This window comes from Schistocerca piceifrons, chromosome 4, assembly GCF_021461385.2.
Source record: "Schistocerca piceifrons isolate TAMUIC-IGC-003096 chromosome 4, iqSchPice1.1, whole genome shotgun sequence".
In the NCBI taxonomy this organism is placed as follows: domain Eukaryota; kingdom Metazoa; phylum Arthropoda; class Insecta; order Orthoptera; family Acrididae; genus Schistocerca; species Schistocerca piceifrons.
The window spans coordinates 630,776,299-630,791,057 of NC_060141.1; the positions used below are offsets into that span (position 1 = coordinate 630,776,299).

The following is a 14,759-nucleotide window of genomic DNA, read 5'->3' on the forward strand; positions in this document are numbered from 1 at the left end:
CTGTGCAGAATTAGTGTTTAATTTAGGGGCGACTAGACATTTCAACAAGAGGAACAAACAACAGGATTAGCGTTGCCACTTAACAAATAGCCTATAGTCCCCCAATGTTACATCAATGCCTGTTCGCAACTGGCAATGGTTGATTGGCTAATGGAGATGTGTGCCTTCAATAACTTCTTACACAACATTACTTATTTACGTAATTTATTAATAATAGTTCACTGAAAAACAACTCTTAAAACACTTCATAGAAACACCGGTTAAATAACTTTTCCTTTGATTAATCGGGTAATTAACTCTTAATCAATAACAGTAGAAACAACACCACTTCCAAATAAAAACTTACAGAATCATAATGGCAAAAAGGTGCCTTACAAACTTCAAAATTCACTTTCATTTAACACGCAGATATAAAAACATACCCCAAACACACAGTTAGCATACTTGTCAAATTCCAGTACATAACCCGCTGAACTACAGCGCAGAGCTGACAATTTCAAATCTGTCCAATGAGTAATCCTATAACAGAAAATTATGTTCACAAATAAGAAAATAATAACTTTGTGACAACGCCATCTGGCATTGACCACAGTTTTACACAATCGTAAATTCCGTTGAAAAGTGACCGTTACTGCACTATCTCCACACTGTTAAGTAAACTAACATCGCAGAAGTCACTGAAGGTTAATACACATACCGTATTCCGCTGCTTTCTTCTCCAATATCATGACATCCTTGAACCGTGAAATTACTTTCAAATTTTTTTTTCTTAAAGAATTTACTTTATTTACTGGCGATTCATCAAGAACATTAACACATTTAACCACACTAGGTGAGCGTGGAAGTAGTTGCCAGGGAGTAAATGATGGAAAATTACTTTTAACAATTGTGAATTTATTCCTAAAAGCTTTTTCAAAACAGATTTAAAATTATAAGCAGAAAAGCACACTCGAAATATCAAGTTACAGTTTTACTTAGAGGCAAAGAATAATATTAACAGTAGGAGCCTTCGGGCTGAGAAGCTTGCCTGCTCCCTTTCAACACGGCCGTAGTCATGACCGCTCACAACAAGCTCTGCAAAAGGACACGGGTGCAAATCTGCAACACACCAGATTACTTTAAACAAAAAAATTCTTAAGAACTCACACAAACATGTAAACTATGCACCCCGTAAGAGGAATGGAAATGGTACAACCCTCAAATTATTTACCACCGAAAGTGCAATTTTTTGTAAAGGACTCTTACGGTGGAAGGGTGGCAAGCTTATAACCTAAAATGACTATTTAAATAAAACCCATAAAATGCAGACATACATAAAATGTACAACATGCTCTACATTACACATACCACCTCGCAAGATGATAAGCAAGATAGAAACATATTTCAAGAATTCGGCCTTCAAACAATAAATTCGTCAAAACCGAATCCGACAAACATGACAGAGGCAGCTATTAACGTATGGCAGATTGACAGGGGAGGGGGGGGGGGGGGAGTTTACCAAACAACCCGAACCGCAGATTGCTCTAAAGCTCCCCAATTCCACAAGGAAAAAACGGACCACCCAATTCACAATAACCACCTTCCCGCGGGTGGGCAAACGGAGAAGAATGGTGGGACGATGGGACGACCCCAAAACAAAGCAGGTGGTGACCTCACCAAGAAAACAAGTAGAATTTAACAAGTAAATGATACAACATATCTCCAATCACTTAACTTCTAATAACTGCGATTTCTGGTAAAGACCTGGCGCAGCACCCCCAACGCTCTACCGAACCGTCCGCTGCCAGCCGCTTCAACGGACGCAGCAAGGCGCACCGATCTTCCGTCGCACGGCGTCACAGCTCGCCCCGGCCAGTCCGATATCGTGGTTTCGCTCCTGTTGCTCTCTTGTGAACCGCGAAGCCACTACCCCCGACTGGACTGACGTGGGGACCTCACATGCGCCGACGCTGAAGGCGGACAAGTCATCTCGTGTCTCAGTGCGCAACCGACCAACCGACCAATCCAACCGCCAATGACCGTTGCCCGAGCAACTCGAGCAGACCGGCGGCCTAACGCGCAGACAGATGCAGGAACTCAGCCCCGACCGGGCGACCACTAGCTGAGTTCTGTTATTGGCTGAGTGGCAAGACTCTCATTTTCTGGCTTTAAGGTCTGATCCAGACATACTAGCACTCCAACGACAGACACTAACCGCCGCACAAATGCGAACGAGAAACAGACCAACAATTGGTGACGCGAAACTGATCTAGCCTCACTCCGACTGACTCCCTGACGAGCTGATAGCGCCCCTTAAATGCACGTGAACAGGCAACCTTTCCGCTTTCCGACCAGAGGGAGACACCAAAGCTGCGATTACCACAGCGGCGCCACCGCCAGAAACGGAGGCCGACTGCTTCCCACAACACGCTGCGGCGCGCTCTTCAAACAGCAATTCTTTACCACGGCTCAATCCTTATTGTGGGCAAACATGCTACAGTACAGCGTGTTCAGGTTGGACGCATGCTGTCGTGTTTATCTGCCGTGGCAATACACCGAAGTGCCAAAATTATTAATGCACAATTCGGACCATCCGTACCCCAACACTGCCGTTCTGTCCTTCTCGCTCGGAACTCTCTAACCCTCCACTCCTCGTCGCCAGAGGGCCAATCGCCGCCAACTCGGCACATCAGTATCTCTGGCGAGGCCAATGTCGACCTTGACACTCGAGGCGGGAACACAATCGTGCCGAAAATCGGCGCATTGCAGAAGATACTAATGTACACGTCCTGTGAATATGAAGGTCCCATCTCTAGTCGCTCAAGGTATTCTATTTTCTCCTGAACATGAGTGAACTTTCCTGGACGTCCTCTCTCTCTCTCTCTCTCTCTCTCTCTCTCTCTCTCTCTCTCTGTGTGTGTGTGTGTGTGTGTGTGTGTGTGTGTGTGTGTGTTTGTTTGTGTGTGTATGTGTTTCAGTTCAGTCACTAGTTTTGATGCTGCAGCCAGTATGTGTGATATTTCCTACCTGTCAGTTCTTGCCAGTGTGTGTGGTGTGTTGCAACGCGGCTGTTTTAGGTGGAGACGGTGGGCCAGGTGTACATGGCGGTGAGCGGCGCGCCCGAAACGTCGCCCAGACACGCGCAGAACGTGGCCGACGTATCGCTGCAGCTGGTGAGGCGCGTGCGCGAGCTGCGACTGCCATCGGGGATCAGCATACAGATACGCATAGGTGAGTTGCGCCCTATTTCCGTATTATAATTGTGGTTGCGATAACCGATAGCGGTCCAGCACTTGCAACCTCTGTGGACTCGCTGGCGCTCGCAGCGCCGCCGTATGGCTCGGACAGAGACTTACAGATCGCACCGGTCGCTACAGGTCGTGAGCGAAGCCAGATTAGAATAGCCTTCAGCTCGCTAGGTTAGCCTCTAGTTCGCGCATCTATTACGCACGTAATACCAGAATTGTGTTATCTTGCTTGTTGCACAATCCAGTTAACGTTTGTTAATAAGTCTGTTATGTATCAGGGCGGAACTATGGGCCTCATGGAAAAAGCGAGACCCGGCTGAGTCACGCAATTTGACTCTTAGTCTGATCAAGAGGTATGGCCATTAATTGCACGCGTTGATCACGTAGGCTGACATGAGGATCAATGAACTATACTTGACGAGATGTATCTGGAACATCTTAGGTGATTAGAAAGTTAGTAGAGAGGAATACAATTAAATACTCAGCTTTAATTCAGAATCAGCGGTGACGTCGATCTTGACTTTGTACAATCATATTTACAAGTGCAGTTATAGACTGAATTGCGAATACTTCTTGAAAATTCTGATTGCTTCACACATATAGATCAATTGTCAAAGCATAAACTGTATGTGGCGCCTGGCTAGGTCGTAGCTACTGACTTAGCTGAAGGCTATGCTAACTAGCGTCTCTGCGAATGAGATCTCTGAAGCTATAACGAGTGAACCATTCCTATTAAAGTCGACTGTAGAACTGGCCAGTGCGCTAGCTTGTCTCGTAAGACCAGCCGAGTGGCGGCGCTCGGTCTGCCAGCGTCGACAGTGGCGACTCGCGGGTCCGATGTGTACTGACGGATCGCGGCCGATTTGAAGCCTACAAGCTAGCAAGTGTGGTGCCTTGCGGTGACACCACAGAGTCATTTGCATTAAAGAAAGATAGTTGTTATTAGTTGTGTTCCTGAAGTGCAGTAGCAGGACAAAGTTAAGTAAAAGTTATTTACTAAAGTATTCCAGTACTAATTATTATAGAATGTTCCAGATTCCTACAATCACCCCACTCGTGCTAGCCTCTATCATCCCACTGCAAATCTCAGGGGTACCGATCGAAACGCATCCTGCATTTGTGTGAGGGCATGACATGCTGCCATCGACCTTCACATCAATAATAACACAAGGGAAATTTTGTTTGAAGGTCCGTTGGTCACAAAATGGAAATTACAGTGAAAATAAAAAATGTTTTATTTCCAACTTTTGCCTACACCTCCCAGTTACTTTTCTAGATAGTCGCCGCCCCAACTTAGACATTTGTCGTATCAACGTTTCAATACCCTCATCATAGAAGCCAATTATCCATGCTAGTATCCATCTACATCTACATGGCTACTGCCCAATTCACACTTAAGTGCCTGGCAGAGGGTTCATCGGATCACTTTCACTATATTTTTCTACCGTTCCACACTCCAACAGCGCGCGGGAAATACGAACACTAAAATATTTCCGTGCAATCTCTGACTTATTTTATTACGACGATCATTTCTTCCAAGGCAGGTGAGTGTCAAGAAAATATTTTCGCGTTCAGAGGAGAAATTTGGAGCTTTAAATTTCGTGAAAAAGGTCTCACAGCAACACCTTTGTTTTAATAACTGCCACCCCAACTCTCCTATGATATCCGCTACGCTTTCTCTCGTATTTCGCGATAATGCAGAATTGACTTTTTCGCTATCCTCCATCAATCTTATCTGGTATGGATCCCATACCGCACATCTTTACTCTAGAAGAGGACGAACAAGCGAAAGTGTGGGCAGTCTCTTTAGTAGACCTCTTGCATTTTGTACGTATTCTGTCACTAAAACGCAGTCTTTGAATTGCCTTCCCTAAAACATTATCTATGTGATTGATCCAACTGAAGCTGTTCGTGATTGTTAACACTAGGCATTTAGTTCAATTGACAGCCTTTAGACTTGTCATTTATCGTGTAGACGAAATTTAACACATTCCTTTTAACACTCATGTTAATGACATCGCGCTTCTTGTTATTTAAGGTCAATTGGCAGTTTTCGCACCACACAGATATCTTGTATAAATCATTTGGCAACTGGTTTTGATTCTCTCCTGACTTTACTAGACGGTAAATGACCGCAGCATCTGCAAACAATCGAAGATGGCTGCTAGATCGTCTCCTACCAATTATATAGTAAAAAACAGCAGAGAACGTATAACACATCACAGTGGAACTTTAGATATTACTTCTGTTTCATTCGATGACTTTCCGTCAGTTACTTCAAACTGTGACATTTCTGATAGGGAATAATTTGAATCCAGTCGCATAACTGAGACGATACTCCACAGACACGCAATTTGATTAGAAGTCGCTTATGAGGTATGGTACCAAAACCCTTTCGGAAAACTAGAAATAAGGAATCATCCTGAGATACCCTGCACTCATGTAACTTTATTCTCTGAATCCGTACTGGCTGTGTGTCAACATATTGTTTCCTTCGCGGTATTTCATAGCGTTCGAACACAGTACGTGTTCCAAAATCCTACTGCAAATCGACGTCTGTAATGTGGGCCTGTAATTCATCGAATTATTCGCATTTCCTTTCTTGAGTATGAAAGGGGGCTAGCCACTCTGACTAGCCTCGTCTAATCTATGTAAGTGAGAGGGAACATATTGGTATGTTAATGACAATAAGATTCGCCAACTGCACTTGGAATCTTAAGCAGGAATATGACTGCGATTGCAGAGGCAGAGCTAACTCCCTGCACGCGCGGAGTAGCCGCGCGGTCTATGGCGTCTTGTCACGGTCCGCGCGGCTTCTCCTGTCGGAGGTTCGAATCCTCATTCGGGCATGGGTGTGCGTGTTGCCCTTGGCGTAAGTTAGTTTAAGTTAGATTAAGTAGTGCGTAAGCTTAGGGACCGATGACCTCAGCAGTTTGGTCTCATAAGACCTTGCCACAAACTCTCTGACTCTTCTGATGGGATGTCATGGATTCCCTGAGGATGTAGAAGCCAGTGTCTTATACAAGTTCTTTGTCCATGCCGAAATGCTGTCCTTCAGGTGAGAGATGACATGAAAAGCTGAAAGAGCAAAGTCCGGGCTTTATTATGGGTGATTAAGCACTACCCATCGGCATCGCTGCAGAAACGTCTTTGTTGCAGCTGCAGTGTGCGGCCGAGATTTGTCACGAAGGAGGGCAATGCCTGATGACAACATTCTTCCCTTGTTCTGAATTGCCGTTCGTAGATGTTGTAGAGTCACGCTCGTGAGGCTGTAGTGATGGCCGTGCCACGTTTCTTGAATTCCATCAACAAAACTCCTTTTCGATCCCGGAAAGCAGCAGCCATATACTTCCTGGTGGAGAAGATTCGCTTGCACTTCTTTAGTTTGCTCAGCGAATGAGACTGCATCCACTATTTGAACTGCTCTTTTGTTTCGCCATTTTCGAAATGGACCCAAGTCTCGTTCCTTGTGACAATTTTGTTCAAAAAATTTTGTCCTTCATCATGGTAACGCTGGAAAAACTTTAAGATAGAGCTCATTCCCTGTGTTTTGTGATGGTCGGACAGCATCTTCGGAACGCATATCGCTCAGAGTTTGTGGTACCGAAGCCTCTCGCTTACGATGGAAGAGAGAGCACATCCTGAAAGACCGGCAAACGAATCACTCAACAGGGAAATTGTGAACTGACGATTGTCTCGGGTTGCCTGTGCAAGATCGTCGATCGACTGTCGCTTTCTTCCCTGATCGCCTGCACTATGAACGTCCGTGTTTCAAAGTTCCTGCCACACTTTGCTGTCACTCACCGTACGCATTACTTGTTGGTCAATGAATCTCAGATGCCTTACACCTCGTTCTGGGCACGTTTACGTGTTCACTGCGCGCTCAGAATTGTCTAGTGCGACGTGACGCGATCGACGGGCGTACTAGACGCTGCACAAAGTCTCACCGAATTTTCACTGCCGTCTTAAATTCGCAATCGATCGGATCTTAAAAAAATATGTCTCAATAATAATAATAATAATAATAATAATAATAATAATAATTTAAGGACCTTCAACATCGCAGCGTGTCAGCAATCGTTGGTTAATATATTAAAAAATTAAAAACCCGCTTCGATTGCGAAAAAAGCACCTAGTGTTGAGTGTTAACTCAGGTTTCGGCGTAGATAATGTAATAATAATAATGTGTGTTTCAGCTACCTGGTGCAAATCTTTCCACTGGACGTCTTGCGACGACTTGCGTGTCCCCAATCTACCACAATAATAACATCGGGATAGGGCACGTGCAGTTTAACGCGGAATCTGCACAACGTGTAGTTCATGGCGAATCTTCACATATAGGAGAGATGAAGGCTAGGCTAAAGACAGACAAATATTCCGTGGTCCGACTGGGATTCGATCCCGAGACCTTTCGGTTTCCAGACATGCGATTTGTCGCTAGACCATCATGCCCATCTATTTCGGGAAAATAGCAGCAATAGGAGACCTATACTTGTTGTTCCTTGTTCAGTCATTTAGAAGAATGCCTCCAAGATCAACCTATAGGTCTTGCTACCAACATCCTTTGGTGCATTAAGCGAGATCAGAAGAAAAATAATCAGAAAAGAACCACTCTTTCGTCTCAATTCATTCTACATTCTTGTATCTTAAGCCACTTTTCTCCTCCCTTTGCATACATCAACATCTATGCCATATCCGATAACCGGCCCACCAGTGTGTGGCAGAGGGTACTTCTGGCACCAACAACTGATCAGGCCTTTCCTGTCTCACTCGCGAATGGCGCGTGGGAAGAATGATTGTCGGTAAGCCTCTGCGTTAGCTCTAATTTCTCGAATTTTCTCGTCGTGGTCATTTAGCGAGATGTGTGTGGGAGGAAGTAATATGTTGTCCGACTCTTCCCGGAGAATGCTCTCTCAAAATTTCAGTAGTAATCCTCTGCTTGATGTACAGCACCTCTCTTGTCGCGTTCGACACTGGATTTTGTTGAGCACCTCTGTAATGCTCTCGCTCCAGCTAAACGATCCCATGAGGCAATACTCCGCTCTTCTATGTCTCTTTCCTAACTCCTTCATCAGTCCTACCTGATAAGGATACCACATAGCGAAACAATACTCAAGAATCGAGCAAACAGGCGCCTTTGTACGCCACTTCCTTCGTGGATGAGTTACATTTCTGTAAGATTCTTCCCATGAATCTGTCTAGTATCTGCTTTTCCTGTTATTTGCTTTATGAGGTCATTGCACTTAAGGCCACTCCGTATAATTACTCCTAGATGCTTAACGGTAGATATGGTTTCCATTAATTTGTCGTCAATAGTGTAGTTGTGCAGCAGTGAATTTCTTTTCCTGTGTATGCGCAAAATGTTACATTTTATCAACTGCTAGAGTCTGCACCATTCATCAATCCTCTGCAAATCGGAACTGTCTTCTGGCATTGCTATTTTCTAATAGACAACTTCATCATCTGCGAACAATCTTAAAGAGCTTCCAACACTTTCTACTAGACCATCTATACATTATAAACAGTAACGGACCTGTCACACTTCTTTGGGGTAATTCTGAAATTAGATTTACATTTGTAAATTTTGCTCCGTTAAGAGCCATGTGTTGAGTTACATCTACAAAGAAGTTTTGAATCCAGTCGCAAATCTGGTCCAATACTCGATAAACTTGTTTTTTTTTTTTTTTAACTAGATGGCAGTGCGGGTCGGTGTCAAATGCCTTCCTAAAGTCAAGGAACACAGCATCAATCTGAGCGCCGTTGTTTAGGGCGCTATGGATCTCATTGGGGAACAGAACGAGCTGAATTTCGAAAGATCTCTGTTTGCGGGTCCATGGTGATTTACTCACTACACTCAACTTTTTCGATAGTCCACATATTCCAGTCTTTGTCTATCACTACAGAGTTTATCTTCTGCCACTCACTTTAGTGCCAAGTTACCTATTTCGGAATTTTTGTAGTACATACTTCACAAATCTGTCCCTTCCGCTTGTAAGTGTGCTACATAGGTCCATTTCCGCAAGTAATTCCGTTTTTAATTTGTCTACCGAACATTTAATATTCTCGCTTAGACATTTTTATGTCTATGTGATCGCCGTAAGCTTATTGACACCAGTGCTTACTAATTTTAGTTACATATTACAGCACTGAGGATGGTCACTAAGTGACCGAAAATCGATTTTGCGATAATAAACAAAAATATACGACCAATGCTGTCTCTCCTTGCAAGTATACCCACTATCTGGTCGTAGTGCACAGAACACTACGGAGTCGCAATCGATACATTTTTAAATGCTTCCAGTTTTGTACTTTGTCACGTTTTCTCAAGGTCTGATTTCTTACAGCGCTGTTTTACAGAGATACTGTTCCAGAACCATCTTTCTCCATTCCACGTCAGTTTACAACAACAGAATAACACATTTGTCAAAAACAACGTTCAACCTCCCAAAATCTGATTCTAATGTCCCCCTTACTCGGACAGCTTGTATAAAGTTGTCCCCTTACAACTAGCAAACTGCCCCGGCTTCTTAAGGGTAGCACTAACACCCAAACCTCCAGATGTCAGACAGCTATATATCGATAGTCAACCAAAACACCGATATAGTTTCTTCTACGTGCTGTCGTCCAGGATATCATGCGTAAACGGTGTACGCCCCTGGTAGCTAAGTGGTCAGCGCGACGGAATGTCATACCTAACGGCCCAGGTTCGATTCTCGGCTGGGTCAGAGATTTTCTCCGCTCACTGACTGGGTGTTGTGTTGTCCCTATCATCATCATTTCATCCTCATCGACACGCAAGTCGCCGAAGTGGCGTCAACTAGAAAGACTTGCACCAGGCGAACGGTGTACCCGATGGGAGACCCTAGCCACACGTCATTTCCTTTTATGGGTAAACGGTAAGCAATGACCTACGGTGAACGGGAAAAGCTTAACTGTGAGCATACGTCAGAGCTCGCGTGAGAAAGCCAGTGGAGCGCTAGTTTGTCGTACCCAGGATCGTGGCTTCAAGCTCTGGTCATGCTAGTTTTTGTACTGTAGTACGTGTGAAAGTGTTACATGGACAACATGTTGCTGACATGTACAAGGAGTGTTCCAAGGTTATAACAACGTTCTATTGGCAATCCGCTCTCACTTCGTTTAACTGTCCCGGGTTCGATTCCCGGCCGGGTTGGGAACTTTCTCTGCCCGGAGACTGGGTGTTTGTGTTGTCCTCATCATTTCATCATCATCCTCATCATTCGTGACAGTGGCTAGATTGGATTGTGAAAAAAAATTGGACTGTGAAAACATTGGGACTTAGTATGGGCGCAATTGAGCCCCCCATAAACCAAACGTCATCATCATCACATCAAGCAGCAAACCTACAGAGTAAACTTGTAGTTGCATAGAATAAGCCTAAACAATCGGAACAGAAGAATAAAGAAACAACTGCATCACACGTGCGGGAGTATTAATAGTGATAACAGTAATAACAATCATTGTAAGAAGAATAATTGTTTGCTTGCGTGTTTATTTTCGCCAACTGTCAGTGTATCGTGTATATAGTAACCTGCTCGGAAAGAAATAGCTTTGGCTGAGACAGGTTCCCAGATTATAAAGAAACAAGAACCAAAAGATATAGTGATACCACACCACGCGATATACGAGCAGGAGTACTCTATCTACATCCTTCACGTTATGAACTAGAAGGGTTAACATTATTTTCGAAAAATATATCAACAGTTATTTTTTCTTCGGCTCTCAGCTTCCAAATGTCTGTTACGACCTCTTTATAAACGTGACGTGTTGTAAAATTTTTATTGCTGTATCTATTAAGGTCTGCCCAGTAGCTACTGGCATATTTAGCCGGGTGTTCTCTGTCTCACAGGAATCCATTCAGGCCCAGTGGTGGCGGGAATCGTAGGCCTCAAGGTGCCCCGCTACTGCTTGTTCGGTGACACCGTCAACACAGCTGCCCGCATGCAGACAACGAGTATCGTAAGTACTGTAACATCACGACTTGTAACTGTAATTCATTGTGAAAATCATACAAGCAATGCAATGTTGCGAAAGAGGACAGAAAGCTCTCAAAGTTTAAGTGATGGTTTTAACTTATTTTATGACAGCATGCTACAAATGGTTTATTAAATTTAATTAAATACATTTAATCACTCACACTTACATTGCTGCACACTATGCACAATGTTAATTTGTTGATATCCTTATTATGGATTTGCGTGTGATAGCAAATAGTATTCTACCCCTCATAACGTCATCAATGTGTGTTCTTTCAGCTAGCTGCACGGAGGGCAGTGCCTGAATAAATTTTACGTTTTAAGTTACGTTACACCAGCTATTGATAGGCAAGTATACAAAATTTAATAATATCAAAAGAAAAGAAAATTATAATTAATAAAGCTACTACACTCATGCTCATAAATTAAGGATAATTGCAGAATGTGGTGCCACACAACGTGGCACTACACAAAATTGGCGCTAATAGCATAGGCACATAGGGAACACACAAGACACAGAGCTGTAAGTCCACAGTACTGATGATAAGTTGAGTAAACCGTCCCGAAACACATGTGCTACAAAACGCCACTGTTTCCTGCGCATGTACCCCAACGTCAATATGGGATATGATCACCATGCACACGTACACAGGCCGCACAACGGGTTGGCATACTCTGGATCAGGCCGTCGAGCAGCTGCTGGGTTATAACCTCCCATTCTTGCACTAGTGCCTGTCGGAGCTCCTGAAGTGTCGTAGGGTTTTGAAGACGTACAGCATCCCAGACGTGCTCGATGGGGTTTAGGTCTGGAGAACAGGTGGGCCACTCCATTTGCCTGATATCTTCTGTTTCAAGGTATTCCTCCATGATGGCAGCTCGGTGGGGCCGTGCGTTATCATCCATCAGGAGGAAGGTGGGACCCACTGCACCCCTGAAAAGGCGAACATACTGGTGCAAAATGACGTCGCGATACACCTGACCTTTTACTATTATTCTGTCAAAGACAAGCAGGGGTGTACTTGCACCAATTATAATGCCATCCGATGCCATCAAACCACGACCTCCATAAAGGTCCCTTTAAGGACATTAAGGGGTTGGTACCTGGTTCCTGGTTCACGCCAGATGAAAACCCGGAGAGAATCACTGTTCAGACCATACCTGGACTCGTCCGTGAACATAATTTGGGACCACTGTTCCAATAACCATGTACTGTGTTCTTGACACCAGGTTTTGCAGGCTCTCCTGTGACCAGGGGTCAGTGGAATGCACCTTGCAGGTGAATAAACCATGTCTGTTCAGTTGTCTGTAGACTGTGTGTCTGAAGACAACTGTTCCAGTGGCTGCGGTAAGGTCCCGAGCAAGGCTACCTGCAGTACTCCGTGGCCGTCTGCGGGCACTGATGGTGATATATCCGTCTTCTTGTGATGTACACTGTCGACGTCCCGTACTGTAGCGCCTGGACACGTTTCCTGTCTGCTGGAATCGTTGCCATAATCTTGACATCACACTTTGTGGCACACAGATGGCCCGTGTTACGACCTGCTGTGTTTGACCAGCCTCCAGTCGCCCTAGTATTCCACCCCTCATAACGTCATCAATATGTGTACTTTGAGCCATTTTCAACACACAGTCACCATTAGCACGTCTGGAAACGTCTGCACACTTACTCGCTGCACCGTATTCTGAAAAGCACCAACACACCTCTGCGTATGTGGACTGCTGCCAGCGCCACCGTGCGACGACCACAGGTCAAATGCACCGCATGGTCATACCCTGAGGTCATTTAAACCCGCAAACAGCCCACCAGAGCGTTGTTTCACCGTGTATCAGCATTATCCTTAATTTATGAACATCAGTGTAGATTGCCCACATTTATTAACATTCTAAGGAGCGCATTGCGTAGGTAAGATGATTCTATTCATTTTTCGATTTAATCCTCAGAATGACAAGCTATGTCATTCACATTAAACACAGTTTGGCAGTGAATGCATCAGTAGGCCCCTAGTGCCTGGTAAATCGTGTTGTAGTCACCGGCACAACTGTCTTCAGGACCTGTTCACCCATATGCAAAAACGGTGGTGTGGGCCCTACCAGGAATAATTCGGTGATGATTCGTCCTTATAAATAGAATTTCACAGCAATTTTCGAACTAAAAGACTATAACGCAGCATTTAAGGTTTACTACTGTAAGCGTTGCTAAATTGATGAAATTGAAAAACTTTAAAGACGTGAAATCATTGCGGTATTCAGCGCGACTTACTAACATCGTTATGAAAAACAAAAAATTGAGGTTCATACCCATGCAAGAATAATTTATCAATACAAAAATAATATACTGCAATTATAAGCATGTGGTAGCAGTATATACCCTTTACGATAAAAGAAAATATTTTTAGACAGTCATATTTTAAAAAACGAAATTATTTATTTGAATTTTGAATTTCCTATTAAAACGCTTCGTGCACCTGAAAATGGTTTCTCCCAGTTGCAACAGGTCAATAAGTCTCGTCTGGTGATAGGAAGTAAAAATCCATATAGATCCCCGTTTGGATAAACTGAGGTATAGAAGGGAATTGAACTCACTGTAAACTGACAAAATTCCGTAAACTGTTCTTTTGAAAATCTTGAGCATCTAGACTATAGCTCCAGAGCTGGTTCTTGTTAATATTAATAAGAAACCACCGCAGCTGTCATGACCGGTTTCGTTCGAAACAACATCATCAGGCTACCGTGCCAACAGACTTCATAACAAATCCCCACGGACTAGAGGCTGTATCATTTAAGCAGTGATGTTACGTTATACAACGTTGCAGGGAAAATATGAAACACGATGATCATGCTGTGCTGGCGCAGCTCTCTACCATGCTGCTTGTCACCAGTTCATAACCGGACGATGTGGCCGAGCGGTTCTAGGCGCTTCAGTCTCGATCCGCGCAACCGCTATGGTCGCAGGTTCGAATCCTGCCTCGGGCATGGATGTATGTGATGTTCTTAGGTTCGTTAGGTTTAAGTAGCTCTAAGTTGTAGGGGACTGATGACCTCAGATGTTAAGTCCTACAGTGCTCAGAGCCATTTGAACCATTTTTGAACCAGTTCAAACCGAACCACATGAAATTATTTGTTCTTTAGTATTTACCTTTATGGAAGTTTCTCGAATTTACTATGTTTGTGACGTTTGCAATTGAGGAATATTCGCTATTTCTATAAACACCATCAGTCTGGGATATTCGATGTAACAATAGCAGGCTCCGTCCAGTCTGTCAGATTTGTTCTGGCTGTATACTGGTGTTCGTAATAATATACTGGACTCGCATTCGGGAGGACTACGGTTGAAACCAGCGTCTGGCCATCCAGATTTAGGTTTCCGTGATTATCTTAAATTGCTTTAGGCAAATGCTGGGATGGTTCCTATTAAAGGGCACGACCAATTTCGTTTCTCATCCTTCCATATTATGAGCTTGTGCTCCGTCTCTAATCAGCTCGATGTCCACGGTTCAAAATGGTCCAAAAGGCTCTGAGCACTATGGGACTTAACATC

The 14,759-nt window shown here is 44.0% G+C and overlaps 1 protein-coding gene across 1 annotated transcript in view; it reads left to right on the forward strand.

Annotated features, from left to right (window-relative positions):
• The window catches only part of LOC124795193 (soluble guanylate cyclase 89Db-like), a 440,530-nt gene that overhangs the window by 402,346 nt on the left and 23,425 nt on the right, over positions 1 to 14,759 (forward strand). Inside the window, exons 10-11 of the mRNA XM_047259097.1 lie at positions 3,057 to 3,210; positions 11,095 to 11,204. Of these exons, the coding sequence (XP_047115053.1) occupies positions 3,057 to 3,210; positions 11,095 to 11,204 (264 nt within the window). The remainder of the gene's footprint in view (positions 1 to 3,056; positions 3,211 to 11,094; positions 11,205 to 14,759) is intronic.